This window comes from Camelina sativa, chromosome 5 (genome assembly GCF_000633955.1).
Source record: "Camelina sativa cultivar DH55 chromosome 5, Cs, whole genome shotgun sequence".
In the NCBI taxonomy this organism is placed as follows: Eukaryota; Viridiplantae; Streptophyta; class Magnoliopsida; order Brassicales; family Brassicaceae; genus Camelina; species Camelina sativa.
Window position 1 is genome coordinate 19,269,024 of NC_025689.1, and position 14,472 is coordinate 19,283,495.

Genomic DNA, 14,472 nt, shown 5'->3' on the forward strand with positions numbered 1-14,472 from the left:
TAAGATTTTATATTCAAGTATACAATACAATTATTTTTAATAACTAAATTCGAAGATTTTGTTAAGATTTCAAATTATGATTCTCCTATCATCTTTATTTTATTTTATTTAGAAATTGTTTAGAACTTTCATATAATACTTATAATTAATAAAATGTATATTTTTTCTGCATATGTTGTGATTTGAATTTTTTAAAACGAAGATATATTACTCAATGTATGAAAATGTGTGTTTTAATTTCCACATTGGCGGGTTGGTAAAAATAAATTTATATAGATGATAAATTAATAATTTTTATTTACTCACAATTATAATATTAAAATTACTATTTTATATTTCACAAAATATGATGCAAATACAACAAATAAACAATATAAAATTATTATAATACGTCAAAAATAAAATACTATAATATTCTAAAATAATTAATATTCAAATAGACTAATAGATTTATATAACAATTAAAAATAAATATTATCTCAAATAAAATAATTTTAAAAAAATAAAACAATAATTTTTCTTATTATATTATAAATTTTTTAAAAAATGTTGACCCGTGCTTTAAGCACGGAATATATCCTAGTTATATTTAGTTCAAGACTGGATAACTAATTAGTGACAGATATAGTAAGTGGTTTCACTCTAGCAAATATAGTTAATGCAAGAATCTAGCAACTTGGAGTAAGTATCATTCATTCTAATCTAAAATTAGTTTGACGACTACGTACTATAAGAAAAATTATTAGAATAACGTGTTATAGTTAGGAACCTAACAAGATTTGGAATTGGAATTATGATGTGTTAGTTTCGGTTATCACATTGAGTCGTAGTACCTGGATACAAGATAGCAGGAAACCTGAATGTAAAGTGCATGTTCGTTGATTAAGAATGTTCGGTTCGACGTACTTATTTAACTTGCTATATGCTAATGCTCCAAAGAAAGGCTGACTATATATCTTCTCGTTCCTCTATGATAGAAATTGAATCAGAGATATAGAGATTGCATGATTATATAATAAACAAAAAATAATATTAGATTGTATGTAATAAAAACCCGAAACATACGATATATATGACCTTTTTTCATTGACGTTTTATTTTCTAATACATTCTTTTTGGGTAACGTACTTCGTATCAGTTAATTTCCTACGTACATTCCAATTTTATTAATACACCTGATTTCTCTTCGGATTTTGAAACTTTAAAGATAATATACTAAACCAAGTCTTGTTATAGGTAAACAATTATTTTTTAAAAAACTATATAATCATGTATTTTCTTTAAAGGTGCTTAAGAATAGTCAAAACAAATCTTTTAGAACAAATTCTAAAGAAAGAAAAATACTAGACCATATTAGTATAGTAATTGTATTAGTGTTATCGGTATGTCACTCTTCAATCATCTCAATCTACACATAAGAGTATATCATAACAAGATTATTTTCTAGTTCTTAAAAAACACTAAAAACAAAACATAAAAATATTATGTCATATATATTTATTTTGTATATAACTTAAGGCTTAGAAGTGTCCACCACTTAGTCCGGCTCCACAGCGGGTGAAAAAAAAAAGACCTGATGATATAAGTGTTTTTTCTTTCTTTTGAATAATGTAAAATTGTATTCACATTTTTTTAAACTATTTTGCTCAGAACAACCAAAAGAATTATGAGTTTGAAATCCATCTTGAGTTCGAGAATTCCGAATTTGTTTCGAATGTCTTTGTCAATTGGTTGCTAATATATAATTAATTTTGAGTGTTAAGTATAGTAAAAAACTTGATGGATAACATAACATGATATATGTATAAGCAAATAAATGCGACCAATTAGTAATACGCATAAAGTGTACAATAATGAGAAGGGTCCATGACCAGCTGTGTAGGAATGTACAAGAAATGGGAGTACGAAAACTTAAAGTAGCAAATAAGTAGAAATGTTCTCTATATATTTACATGTTCAATCAATGTACTTATGCTTCATCCGTGGGTAACTATATTTATCCCTTTATGTACTTCTTACTCATAAATTTTTCAAGACTCAAATCTTCTTCTTAGGAGTTTCACGAACTACAATGCACTTATTTAGTAATAATTAAGTTGAAGTTTGGTTCAGTACACTAATCTAAAAATTAATCAACATTACAGCTAATCTAAAAATCAATAATCATGTAACATGTATTTTGAAAGAAAAATAAAACAGATAGAATATAATTAGAGCAATTTATAGTTCTGACATGGTGCACATGTGGACATATAACCCCTATTATATTACAAGTTTGTTAGGTGCACACATATTTCTCTTGTTATAAAATAAGATAACTTCAAAATTGACCTAAATTCACTTTGATTTTTAAACTCTTTGATGGAAAATTTTGAATTTAGATCTTAGAAAAGAATTGTTGCATTAGATGATATAATTTTATTAGTTAATTCCTTTTTACCAAAACTGACAGGATTAATCGATAGAGTTTATAAAAAAAAAAAATGTATTTCGAACATTGATAAGTCTTGATAGTTTTTTTGTTTTTGGTTGCGTGCAACTGATAAGCCTTGAGAGTATAGGCAATAGAAGATAGCATGGAGAGTAAGGCTCTGATTGGTGAAGACTTTTAAGACTTTAAAAACATTTAAAAGTCTTTAAAGCATTTAATTTGCCAAACAGACTTTTATGACCTTTTTATTTTTTAAAGTTTCAACAGCAACTTTAATTTTTTCCTTCTTTGTTTCTCTTCAATTTTTAAAGCTTCAAAATGACGCTTTAAAACCAAACAAATTTTAAAAACTTTTTTTTCTTCCTCCATCATAGTTAAAATCTCTCTATAAATTTATATATATTTTTACACAAAATTTTTTTTTATACATTAATTATCAGCATTTTTTTTCTATCTTTTGACATCCACTTCTCTTCACAAATTTATTATTTTTATCATCACTTTTGTATTTTCTTACAATTTTGTTATTAATAAAATTACAGTCACTGCCTTTAAAGTTTTTTTTTTAACAATCAGATTTTAACAGTTAAAGTATCTACAGCCAAAGTTTCTGCAGCCAAATTTTTACAGTCAAAGTCTCTACGACCACAAATAACCGTCGTTACCAATCGGGGCCTAAATAAAAAAGACCGTCAAAACCCATAATAAGAAATGAACGGAAGAATATTCTACACATCTTCTAACTATTTCTGTAAACGCATATTTCTATTTTGGTTTTAATTTTAATGCATTAGAGTCGAATTAGAAACTTTTACATAATGTGTGCTAGTGTTATGTAAATGCCAATGCTTCAATTCAACGGAGTATATGTACACGTCAAAATCAACTACAATTCAATAATATTTATCATATATTAATTGAAAAAAAGAAAACCCACATGGTTCTCTTAAAGACAACGTACATGATAGCAAAACACATTAAAGGATGAGAAGGTGTTCCTTCTGTTTTTTTTTCTTCTTAATTTTCAACTTTCGAGAAATGAAAGCACAAGATGTAAAATAATAAAATGGAAACAAATAATACATATTCAAAGTTCATTCTTTATCCCTCTCCTCTTCTTCAGATTACTGCCACCTGATACACATATTGTAAAGCTTAATTTAATTAATTTATACTTTTACATGCATATTTTTTACTCATACATATACATGCATGCATGATAACTGATACATTATACATATTATATATACTTATATAAACATATACATATATATATATATATATATACATATCTATATCGATGTATCTATGGTTATGCAAGAATTAAAAGTAAACCGACCCATGTATGATATTTTATGCATTATGTCTTTTTTGGCTTATATATATGTAATATGGTTCGAGACAGAAAATAAAAATAAAGAGGACATCATACCTTGATTATCCAAAGCTACTTTCTCAACTGGGAAATCTTGTTGTAGGAACCCCGAGTTAAAGTTTCCCTGCAACAGAAATAGAAATTTTAAACTTCTAGAGAAGCCAAAGTGGTAAGAAGACGTATAGCTTGTGGTCACTGATAAAGTTATAATTTGTGACCATGAAGCAAAAAAAAGTAATATGTAGAGACCTTGAATATTCTTCTTGTGGAGTAGCTTCGAGAGAAATCATCAAGCCGTTGATACCCATCTAGATGTTGCTTATACGCTGAAACTTCTTCTCCAACCGGCTGTTTAATAATTTTTCCAAATATTGAGATTAAAATGATATAACTTCAGAAGCAAATAAATATAGAGAAATATGTAAAAACTCATTTATCCAATAATAAGTTATCATATAACAGATGAACAAAATAAAATAAAAATTGTATATATATATATATATGTATGGATAAAATGTGGCTTCAGAATTCACAATACCAATGAACTAGCTGTGTCATCAAGTGAAGAGTTGAATCTCTCACTACATCTTTGTTCTTTATGAACCTTCTTCTTGTTCTTGTTTTTGCACCAATATAGTGTGTTTTGTTGGATGGGATCTTCAGGAATGGTCTCTTCGCGGTAATATGGAGGCCCAGAAGATGCATCCGACACCATTGAAGAATCTTCATCATGTTCCTGTCTTGTTTCTCCATTGTTATCATCTAGGCGATGCAGTGAAACAGAAGGAGAATGGTCTAAGTACATTGTCCAACTTGAGTCTCCCGCGTCGCTAAAATCTAAATCCGATATATCCATTTTCTTTTGATTTCTCCCAAAAAACACTCTTTTTTTTGTTATTTGTTTTCTATCTCTCTAGGCTTCAAGGCCTTTAAGAAGAGGATATACTCTTTCGGTGCAGCCAAAAGGGTATTGGTTTGGAAAAAAATATTTATAACCATATATCTTGAGTATATTATTTATATTTTTAAAATTCAAAAATAAATGTATGATTGTTGGCAAAAACAAGTTGTGGTTTTTTTAGTCACTATCTAGTTCAAAATAATTAAAGGCAATATGAACTTTTAACTCAAAACTAATACGTGATGATGGAGAGTTTCATATACAATTCTATTATATACTACCTTAAATATACAATTTTACTTTCTATGCAAGATATTAATAAGATATATGATATTTCAACATTATAAAACGGAAAGAGGAAATATATATTCATGATATTGGAAAAGCTTTTATCTTGTTAGAGTTTGTTTGTAGCCGAGATCATTCTTTCTTTTTGTTTGTTTTTCCACCAATAGAAATCAATATCATAAGAGTTTGAAATGATGTGATATTATTATTTTTGACATTTCTTTCTCTCTTTTATTTGTTCTCCAACCAATAAGAAACTAATACATATCATTAGAGGTTGAGATGATGTGATCTTTTTTTGTTTTCCAACCAATAAGAAACTAAAACATATCATTAGAGGTTGAAGATGATGTGATATTTTTTTTGACATGTTGTATGAGAACAAACAAAATTATTTTGCTTTTGTCGTTTCAAGTCCAAACATGCAGATCGAATCCAAAACTCAAAAAGACAGAGAAATAACATAACTTAAGAAATGTTTTTGTCATGTAGCGTAATACTCCTTTTGGACACTCTTAGCTTGCATGCAGTAGATAATTGACAGTTGGCTTACTGATTATGAACATTGGGCCAATAGGTTAGTGGTAGTGGCAATAGATGTTTACGTACTATTCATTTATATCCCATCTTATACTCTTTTCACTTTACACCTACACCCTGCACCATCCATTATAGGTGCGGTGCCTATCTACATATTAAATTATTTGGTTTTTCACAGTACATAACTCGGTTAATCCCATTGGATACTAGATTAATTACAGTCTCAGTTTAATCCAATTTGTCGTCCGAAAGATTCTTATATCCATTGAATATCACACTGTAACACTGGAGTAGTATAACTTTATTTTTATCATAGCTAGAAAGTTCGAGGACTTCACTCTTGCTTGAAACTAACTTTTGGCAATACATGTTAACACGTACATCACTTTTCTTGAGCGGTTTATGTATCATCAACCCAATTTGAATCATTGTATTAAGAATATAGATATCTTTGACTAATTGACTAGAACCATTTTTGGTTTCCTTTTTGACTAAGGATAATAAGTATCTGAAAGTCATGTGACCTATCTACTGTAATTAGTATTGCCGCACATATGTGATCTAGAGGTTTGTAGTGCCACCACGATGTCATCTATTCACCCTCAAATCATCATTTTGGCTAAAGCAGGGACATATAACGAGTACGGCCATAGCAAATGATAACAAACAAAAAAAAGTAGAAATATTATAGAAAATTTTCTTTTTGTTATTGGTGAATTTGAATGCTATAAAGTTGATATCACAATGTCAACTTTGATTTATTTTCTTGCACATAGTCCTTTCTACAGTATTATATATATCAAACTTATATTTATGCATAGATAAACAATTCCTAGTACCAGCACTTTCTTCACCAAACTTTGATAACCAATCCTTAAACGGAGACAATTAATTGTACTTGCATTGAAGAAGATTCGAACCCTATGCTTCAAGGACAGAAGTATATCATGGTTTCCGTGTTCCTAATCTATATTCTAGAGCAACAACATGAGTAACACAAAATATATGCCTGAATCAAATCAGCTAATTTCACTACTTCAAAACTCTAAATTCCGTTCTTTTTACTGTTTTGAGTATGTTTCATGACATTGAACTACTTTTGCAGGGTTCTTTCTTGCATAGCCACAGAAATTACCTATCTGTCTGTGGCATTTTTAAACTGAGCTGTTCACTAGAATGCTCTGTAGTGTCTATATTTGTTGCCATTTTCTCTTCCTCTGTCTCCATAAGTTTTAATTTCTGCCACAAGTATATAATAAGATATCATCACAACTGTTAGAATCAAAATTGAATGTACTTTTCTGGCGAATGATCTTGAAATACTAAAGGACAAAGGAAACTTACTTTAGATGGTGCAAACATGTTTGCATAAAGCTTAGCGTCTCTTTTGTTGCTATCAGCTTTAGTCTGTTTCAGCGTCTTGTGAAGAGACTTCACTTCCCTGGAAATTTTAAAGTGTCATTGCATAAGAGGCCCAGGAGAAATATGCGGATGGAACAAACAACATACGCAGTTCCTTCTTTTACCGGTTCTCAGGATCAGCCTCTAAAGCCTTTTTTATATCCATTTCTGCTGAAATCAAATCTCCCAACTCAATATAGGATTGTGCTCGCCTATATAAAGCTTTCACATTCTGGAACTCAATAGCTAACACCTGTGGCCAAAAAAGAAAAGAGATCTTGTCATCTTATAGCAGTACTGGATGCTAAAACTACTAAAAGGTTATATAAACTGTATGACCAAAACAAAAGAAGATAACCACGTCATTAGACATGAGTCTCTTTTTTTTTCTTAAACTTGTTTACCTCCGAACATAGATTGACAGTTTCCAGAAAATTGTTTAGTTTTAGACTACAGGCTGCACCATTCAAGAAGCAAGATACTCTCAAAGCCTTGACCATCTTTTCTTCATCACCTTCAAAGAAGCCATTCGCAATACATTCTGCAGCCTGTAAACATATATTACCATGTTCCAAGTATACATGTCAGGTGTTTGCTCAATGTCTCCTTAGTATTAAATATGATTAGTTTCTAGATTTAATAAGGAAAAATGTGGTAGAACTCTACATACGTAGGTATCTTGTGTTAATTTCAATTATAGCTTTTCTAGTGAATCACCTTATTATATTTCTTCACTGCTCGCTGGTACTTTTGATTTTTGTAGAGCAGATTACCTTCTTCTTTCTTTCTATTAGCAGCCTCTATTTTCTCTTCATTGTTCATCTCCCTTGGCGTTTTCTCCTGTTCTCAATGGAACAACAGGAAAACTTAGTGTGTAAACACTTTCCATGAGTACTTTCAGAGCTATACTGCGAATATGAAATAAAAGTTATGCATAATGTTGTTCCAACAACATGAAGATCTCCATCTCCAGAAAGATAACTAAGATTCAGCTTAAATGTCTGTGTTGATCTTTTGATGAGGGAGAACATTTCAGATTTTCGTTAAGCAATCAACCAAACACAGTGAACTTTGTGCTATGGTTCAGAACTATGGACATAATAAAGAGTTAACAGAACAAGAAACTCAGAGCTCAATATCAAGTACTTTCAAGTCCCAGTATTAGCTATTACCTTGACAAAGTCTAACATTTCGACTTCATATATAAGAGTTGAACATTGTGGGACTTTAGCGAGGTCACACTGGACTTCCACATTTCCAAAACCATACTCAGGACTTATTGTCAATACCGCCTTTTCCCCTCGCTTCATTGTTGCAGCAGCTTTGTCTAAGCCAGAGATCACTTGCTCTATAAATACCAAGTAAGCAATTCAAGTTTGTGTCAATGCTGAAATTAAAATACAGTTAACAAGGCCAAAAGAATAATTAGAATTCATTGACTGACCTTCATCTGTTACAAAAACCAATGGCTCCCCGTCCTTAACTCCTTTCATTTCGAATATAGTTCCATCCTCTAGCTTTGCAACATAACTGACTGCATTAACTTTCAAACTACGTCATGCCAACTAGGATGAGGTAACCTATATTTTATTTTCAGTTTGATTGAAGATAAGATGCCTAATCACTAAAGTTCTCTAACCCTTTACCCATTCTGTCTAATGTACAACCAGATTTCAAATTCTAGTGATATGGTCAAAAAAAAAGCTGTGACTAAATCTTACACACACACACGTACCAGTGACAGTGGCACCATCGTCTGCAACACTTGTGCCTTCGCCATCTCTCAGAATTTTCTTAAGAACCTTTGAATCGCCCACGACATCAATGACAGGTTTATAGGACACCAGCACTACATCAATATTTAGCACAGATTTTGGTGGAACAGCATTGATATTCCCACGTGAACTTCTTCCTTCTTCTCCAAACCCATCTGTACATTTATCAGATTTAAGCAGCGGATTTTGCAATAACTTATGACTTTTGAAGTGACATCACCACATACATTGAGGCTGGACAGTCAATTTGGCCTTTTCTCCAGGACGCATGGTTACAATTGCTAGTGGCAATGCTGGACATAGATGACCTAAAAACCAATGCATACCTAATTAGAAATGAAATTAAAAAATAAGGTCCAGTTAACAACTCTAAACGGACAGTAATTAAATCAAATACCATCATTCACACAAAACTCAATGCCTTCATCTGGTGATTTGGCCACAACGGTATCATCAAGAAGCTCAACTTGGTATTTCACTATAACAATGAAAACAACACAGTAGTCATTATTATCAAGGATGTGTCATACATGAAAACAAGCTGTGAGATACATACTAACCAAGAACTTCATCCAAATCACTAGGCGTCGCATTCTTATTGCCTTTCTCTACAATTTTCTTGACAATACCTCCATCTCTACGAACATCAACAACAGAAATCCACGAGAAAAGTTCGATTTCAAACTGAATAACAGAATTTGGAGGCACATTATCATCACATCCCTCAGCTCCATAACCTTGATCAGCAGGTAAAGTGAACAATGCAAGTTCTCCTCTCTTCATTGTCATAATACAATCTCCTAAGCCTCGAGGAGCCTTAACTACAAAAATCATCTAAATTGGATCAGTCAATCTAAGAAAAATAGGAACACAAGAAAGGAATCAAAACCTAACCTTCATCATCCTTTAGAGTTAGAGTCACAGGTTCACTCTTATCTCTTGTTGAATAGAAGATTCTCTCATCAAGCAAAGTACCAACGTAATGAACTGCAAAAAAAAAACTCGTTACCGTTTCCAATCATCTAAAATCATGAATGCGATTTTTGATTTCTAATCAAAAGGAAATCGAAGAGAAACCTGTGGCTTCGTCACTGTGTTCAGGAGTTTCGTAGCCATCACCGAGTTTGAGAAGCTTCTTCTTGATGCCGGAGGCACCGAGAACTCTTTCTTCTCCGATTTGGAGAGGAGGAGCTGATTCGATGACTTCTCCATCTTCCTCCTCCAGTTTTTCGTCGTCGTCGGAAATTTTAGCTGCTTCTACAGCTACGGGCGATGAATCCATGGCGGATTTTGAAGGATTGATTTCTAGAAAGGTCCGGTGGATTGAGAAGTTACGAAGTCGACATCGAGTTCGACAAGGAAAAAATAACTTTGTCCAATAAAGTAAACTAGTAGTTGAAATTTTAGAAGAAATTGATTAAAATTTCTATTTAAGAAATTTATTTATTAGCATTATTGTTATGAAATTAACTACAACAAGAACAACAACAATGAAACCATTGATTAGACCATACCACACACCCCACCAGGTCCACCGAACGTGAGCATCTCTCCACTGCCTAGTTCAAACTCACGATACCATACATCATAACACTTTGGACTATCCACATATTCCTCAAAACTATGACAGTTTATATCGACCAGACTTTTTTGTCTTGGAAAGATTTAAGTTGTTTCATGAAATTTGCTAAGTTGTCTATACGGTTTACTTCTCTCGGAAAAGTCCCTGCCCCCATCGGAGGACTGATAGCTCCAGTTGGCCCTCCTGCATACCCGCCGAAATAAATTTGTGATGCTCCTTCCATCGAATAAATTTTAGAGGGCCAGTAGCCTATCAAGGTCTTTCTCGTCATCAATAACCAGTTCTTTGTTTTGGAGTCCTGTATGATTTTATTGGTATTTGGTGCATAGTTTTTAATTATATACAGTTTGCTAAATTTACGTATAATTTGCTCAAATATTTAAATATAATTCAGATACTTTACTTTTGTTTTACCTGACCGACGAGAAGATGAACATCGTACTGCTTTTTGCCTAAAACACTAACTTTGTCGTAAACCATACCAGGGTAGATTGTTTTATGGACTTGAACATATCCTCCTCGACACAACGCGCTGTAGCATCCGTTTTGGTGTATGTCTGAGTCTGACTGTTAAATGTGTACTTATTTGATTAAGAACACAACAAAACCAAATATATTTTGAAGTGACTAAGCTTTGAGAATTGGATTAAAAGATAAAGTAAATATTACTTATTACCCCAAAATGTTGTTAGCCTTGGACGATCATCTGGATACAATCCTGTATGCACCTAAAAGACAGATCAATTGTGCCATAAGTTCATAACTCGGCATATGATGATTTTTATGGACAGCTGGATTTTGTACGTAGTATACTTACAGCCCAACCGAATTGGATGCTGCTTATCATATCTTTTTCTCTGTGATTTAGCCAAACCCAAGCTTTGCTAAACTGATTTTTTAATACCCTTGGTTTGTAGATACTGAAAACCGCTTGTGCTCCACCGAATCTCTCAGTGGAATTTGTCGAATGTTTTGATAATTGCATACTAACCAAAAAAATTATTTTATCATGTCATTATATAATTAATAAAAATAATGAAAATAAATATTTTTAACCTTTGTTAAAATGTCGTGGTTTAAAATACTTACATGTAGATTAGCTGCTGTAATTGTTGTCTCCGGATGTACAAAGTTATTAGTGTAGTTATTTTGCGGTTTGTGAATTGGTACTTGTCCTTTAGGACAACGTTCTTCAGAACTAGTAATCATATCTGTTGTTTCTGGCTCCATCGATAGCATGGCTTGAAACTCGACGCTTGGTCTCATCTAGGATAGAGACAAACAAACAATTGAGAGGAATATTTTTGATGGTTGATCAAAGCATCTCGATAAATTCAAAATTCTAATGATCATGAACCCCCATACCTGGATTTGGTGATCCTTCATCGATGGATGTTGAAATGCAGGTTGCTTATAGATATCAACACATTCGTATTCTATTTCCCCCTTGCCATAAAACAGTAGATATACATGAGTCAACAGCATATGTACATGCAAACAAATAATGTATAAATTAAGTATCAATTTTTTTTTCTTTTTCTTTTTGGCTACCTGAACTGTTGGAGAAATATGAAGAGAAAAGAGATAAATGAAAAGACATAATAACCAGTAGAAAGCCATAGATTATTGTTTTGATCCTAATCTGCTTTCCAAACAACATAATATATATATAACCTTGAAAATTTTCTAATTAAGAGTCTTATGGTATCGAGTCAACGTCATTAACTCATTTAAAAGTAATACTAAAAAGAGATATGATTGCCAACAGAAAGTCAAAACATAATGATTTAATTTCTATATTTTCCACTTCCGAATAAGGTAACTGAGTAACCACAATAGACTAATAGATTGCATTTTTGCAGTGTCTATTCTTACATATCATTCCTTAATTTACCATTATTATTTAATATAATTTCAAGGATTATGATTCAGGTTGTAAACATGAGCTAGTTTGCTCAAGTCAACTCAGCATAAGCTTGGATATTACATGAGCTAGTTCTGCTACAACGGTAAATTCAAATTTTGATCATCTTGATTGTCCCATACTCAAAAATATTCAAAATATATACAAAATCCAAGTTTTTTTAAGTATTTATATATGGGAATCTGTCTGATTCAGTTTGGCTTTGGCTTTTATGAATTTTGAAGTTTAAGATCTGTTTGAATATTTGAAATTTGTGAGTTTATATACTATTGTGTACGGTAAATTCGAACTTCGATCAGCTTGATTGGCGGATACTCAAAAATATTCAAAATATACACAAAATCTAATTTTTTAAAGGGGAAAAAACCCAAAAAATACGCCATCTAATTTTTTTTGGCCGTTTAATTCCTCTAGTTATTAAATTTCCCAAAAAAATACCTGGTTTAATTACCGTTATTTTTAAAAACTTTCATCTTATTAATATTAGTAGATCCATACACGAATCTTAACTCTACTGAGAGAAATGTTAACCAGGATTAAAATTTAACCCTCACGTGTTTAATTAAAGAGATCTAATAACACTGTTGCCCTTCTTCTTCTTCACAAATCGACAACCTGTTTGAGAGAGATAGAACCCTAAAATTTCAAAAAGCGAATTTTCTTCTGAAACTTCAAATCCCGAATTCCATTGATTGTAATGATAGTTGCCGTCTGATTGTGTGGTGTGTCGTTGCAAGAATCGACTGAGAGATGAGGTATGAAACTGTTGTTAATTTCAATTTTAATGATTAGGTTTCGGGAATTAGGGTTCGCAATTTCTGGGTCGCAATTTCTGGGTATTCAACTGGGTCCCGATTTCTGGGTATTAACTAAGCGATCGTTCATTTCAATTGCTAGATTTATGGTTTGCGATTTAGGTTTATGGTAATTGGAAGAAGGTTTATGGGTTCTAATCCAAATTCATAAAATCCAAAGCCAAAACACACTATATGCTAAGTCATTCTCTGCGAAGCCATTCTCTGATTTTTTGAAATTTCAGGGTTCTATCTCTCTCAAACAGGTTGTCGATTTGTGAAGAAGAAGAAGGACAACAGTGTCATTAATTAAACATGTGGGTGTTAAATTTTAATCCTGGTTAACATTTCTCTCAGTAGAGTTAGGACTCATGTATGGATCTACCAATATTAATAAGATGAAGGTTTTTAAAGACAACAGAACTTAAATCATATATTTTTGGGAAATTTAATAACTAGAGGAATTAAACGGCAAAAAAAAAATTTAGATGGCGTATTTTTTCGGGGTTTTCCCCTTTTTTAAAGTATTTATATTTGAGAATCTGTCTGATCCGGTTTGGCTTTGGATTTTATGAATTTTGAAGTTTAGGTTCTTTTTGAATATTTGAAATTTGTGAGTTTGAATTCGGGAAAAATGTCGCTAAATACATGAACTTTCAAATTTAGACCAAAAAAACCATGAACTTCGTGGGAGGCCATTTAATACATCAATTTCTGTTGACTAGCCATTTAAAACACCAAATATTGTTGACCAAGCCAAAATAGACATACTGTTAAATGAGATAACTGAGCAACTAACGACCGTTATTTTGCTATTTAACGACATGTTGTTTTTGGCGTCATCAACGATATTTGATGTTTTAAACGGCTACTCAACAAAACTTGATGTATTAAATGGCCTCTCACAAAGTTCATGATTTTTTTGGCCTAAATTTGAAAGTTTATGTATTTACTTACATTTTATCTAACTTGAGTAGTCTAATTTTTTATTATTCAACTAATAATGACTAATTATTGAATGAGTTATTTAAACCTCCAAAATAAAAAGTCATCCTATACTCTTCAAAAACACATTATTGAACTGGAGTATATTTCAATAAAAATGTAATAATGTAATTTGATCACATGTATATTATTTTTGTTTGTTAATAGACAAATAAAATTCAGCACAAGGGTTCTCATAGTATTTTACAAAAGTAAATATTATTTTTAATCATTTTTATGTTTTCGAAAAACATAGAAGAGTAATACATCAACAAATTTAACAAATCACCTCTCAAATAATNGGTTTTTAAAGACAACAGAACTTAAATCATATATTTTTGGGAAATTTAATAACTAGAGGAATTAAACGGCAAAAAAAAAATTTAGATGGCGTATTTTTTCGGGGTTTTCCCCTTTTTTAAAGTATTTATATTTGAGAATCTGTCTGATCCGGTTTGGCTTTGGATTTTATGAATT

At 31.5% G+C, this 14,472-nt stretch overlaps 2 protein-coding genes and 1 pseudogene across 2 annotated transcripts; all 3 read right to left on the minus strand.

Moving 5' to 3' along the window:
- LOC104787228 lies at nucleotides 3,329–4,802 on the minus strand. The gene is made up of 4 exons (XM_010512766.2): nucleotides 4,345–4,802; nucleotides 4,056–4,154; nucleotides 3,864–3,930; nucleotides 3,329–3,565 (listed from the first exon to the last, which is right to left on the minus strand). The coding sequence occupies exons 1-4, from the start codon at nucleotides 4,660–4,662 to the stop codon at nucleotides 3,519–3,521; spliced, it is 531 nt and encodes a 176-aa protein (XP_010511068.1). The 5' UTR covers nucleotides 4,663–4,802; the 3' UTR covers nucleotides 3,329–3,518.
- Nucleotides 6,667–9,993, minus strand: LOC104789397 (70 kDa peptidyl-prolyl isomerase-like). Its single transcript, XM_010515100.1, has 13 exons — nucleotides 9,789–9,993; nucleotides 9,606–9,698; nucleotides 9,272–9,532; nucleotides 9,109–9,189; nucleotides 8,939–9,019; nucleotides 8,672–8,866; nucleotides 8,381–8,470; nucleotides 8,109–8,284; nucleotides 7,654–7,776; nucleotides 7,341–7,484; nucleotides 7,062–7,189; nucleotides 6,880–6,976; nucleotides 6,667–6,774 (listed from the first exon to the last, which is right to left on the minus strand). The coding sequence occupies exons 1-13, from the start codon at nucleotides 9,991–9,993 to the stop codon at nucleotides 6,667–6,669; spliced, it is 1,782 nt and encodes a 593-aa protein (XP_010513402.1).
- LOC104789398 lies at nucleotides 10,215–11,913 on the minus strand (annotated as a pseudogene).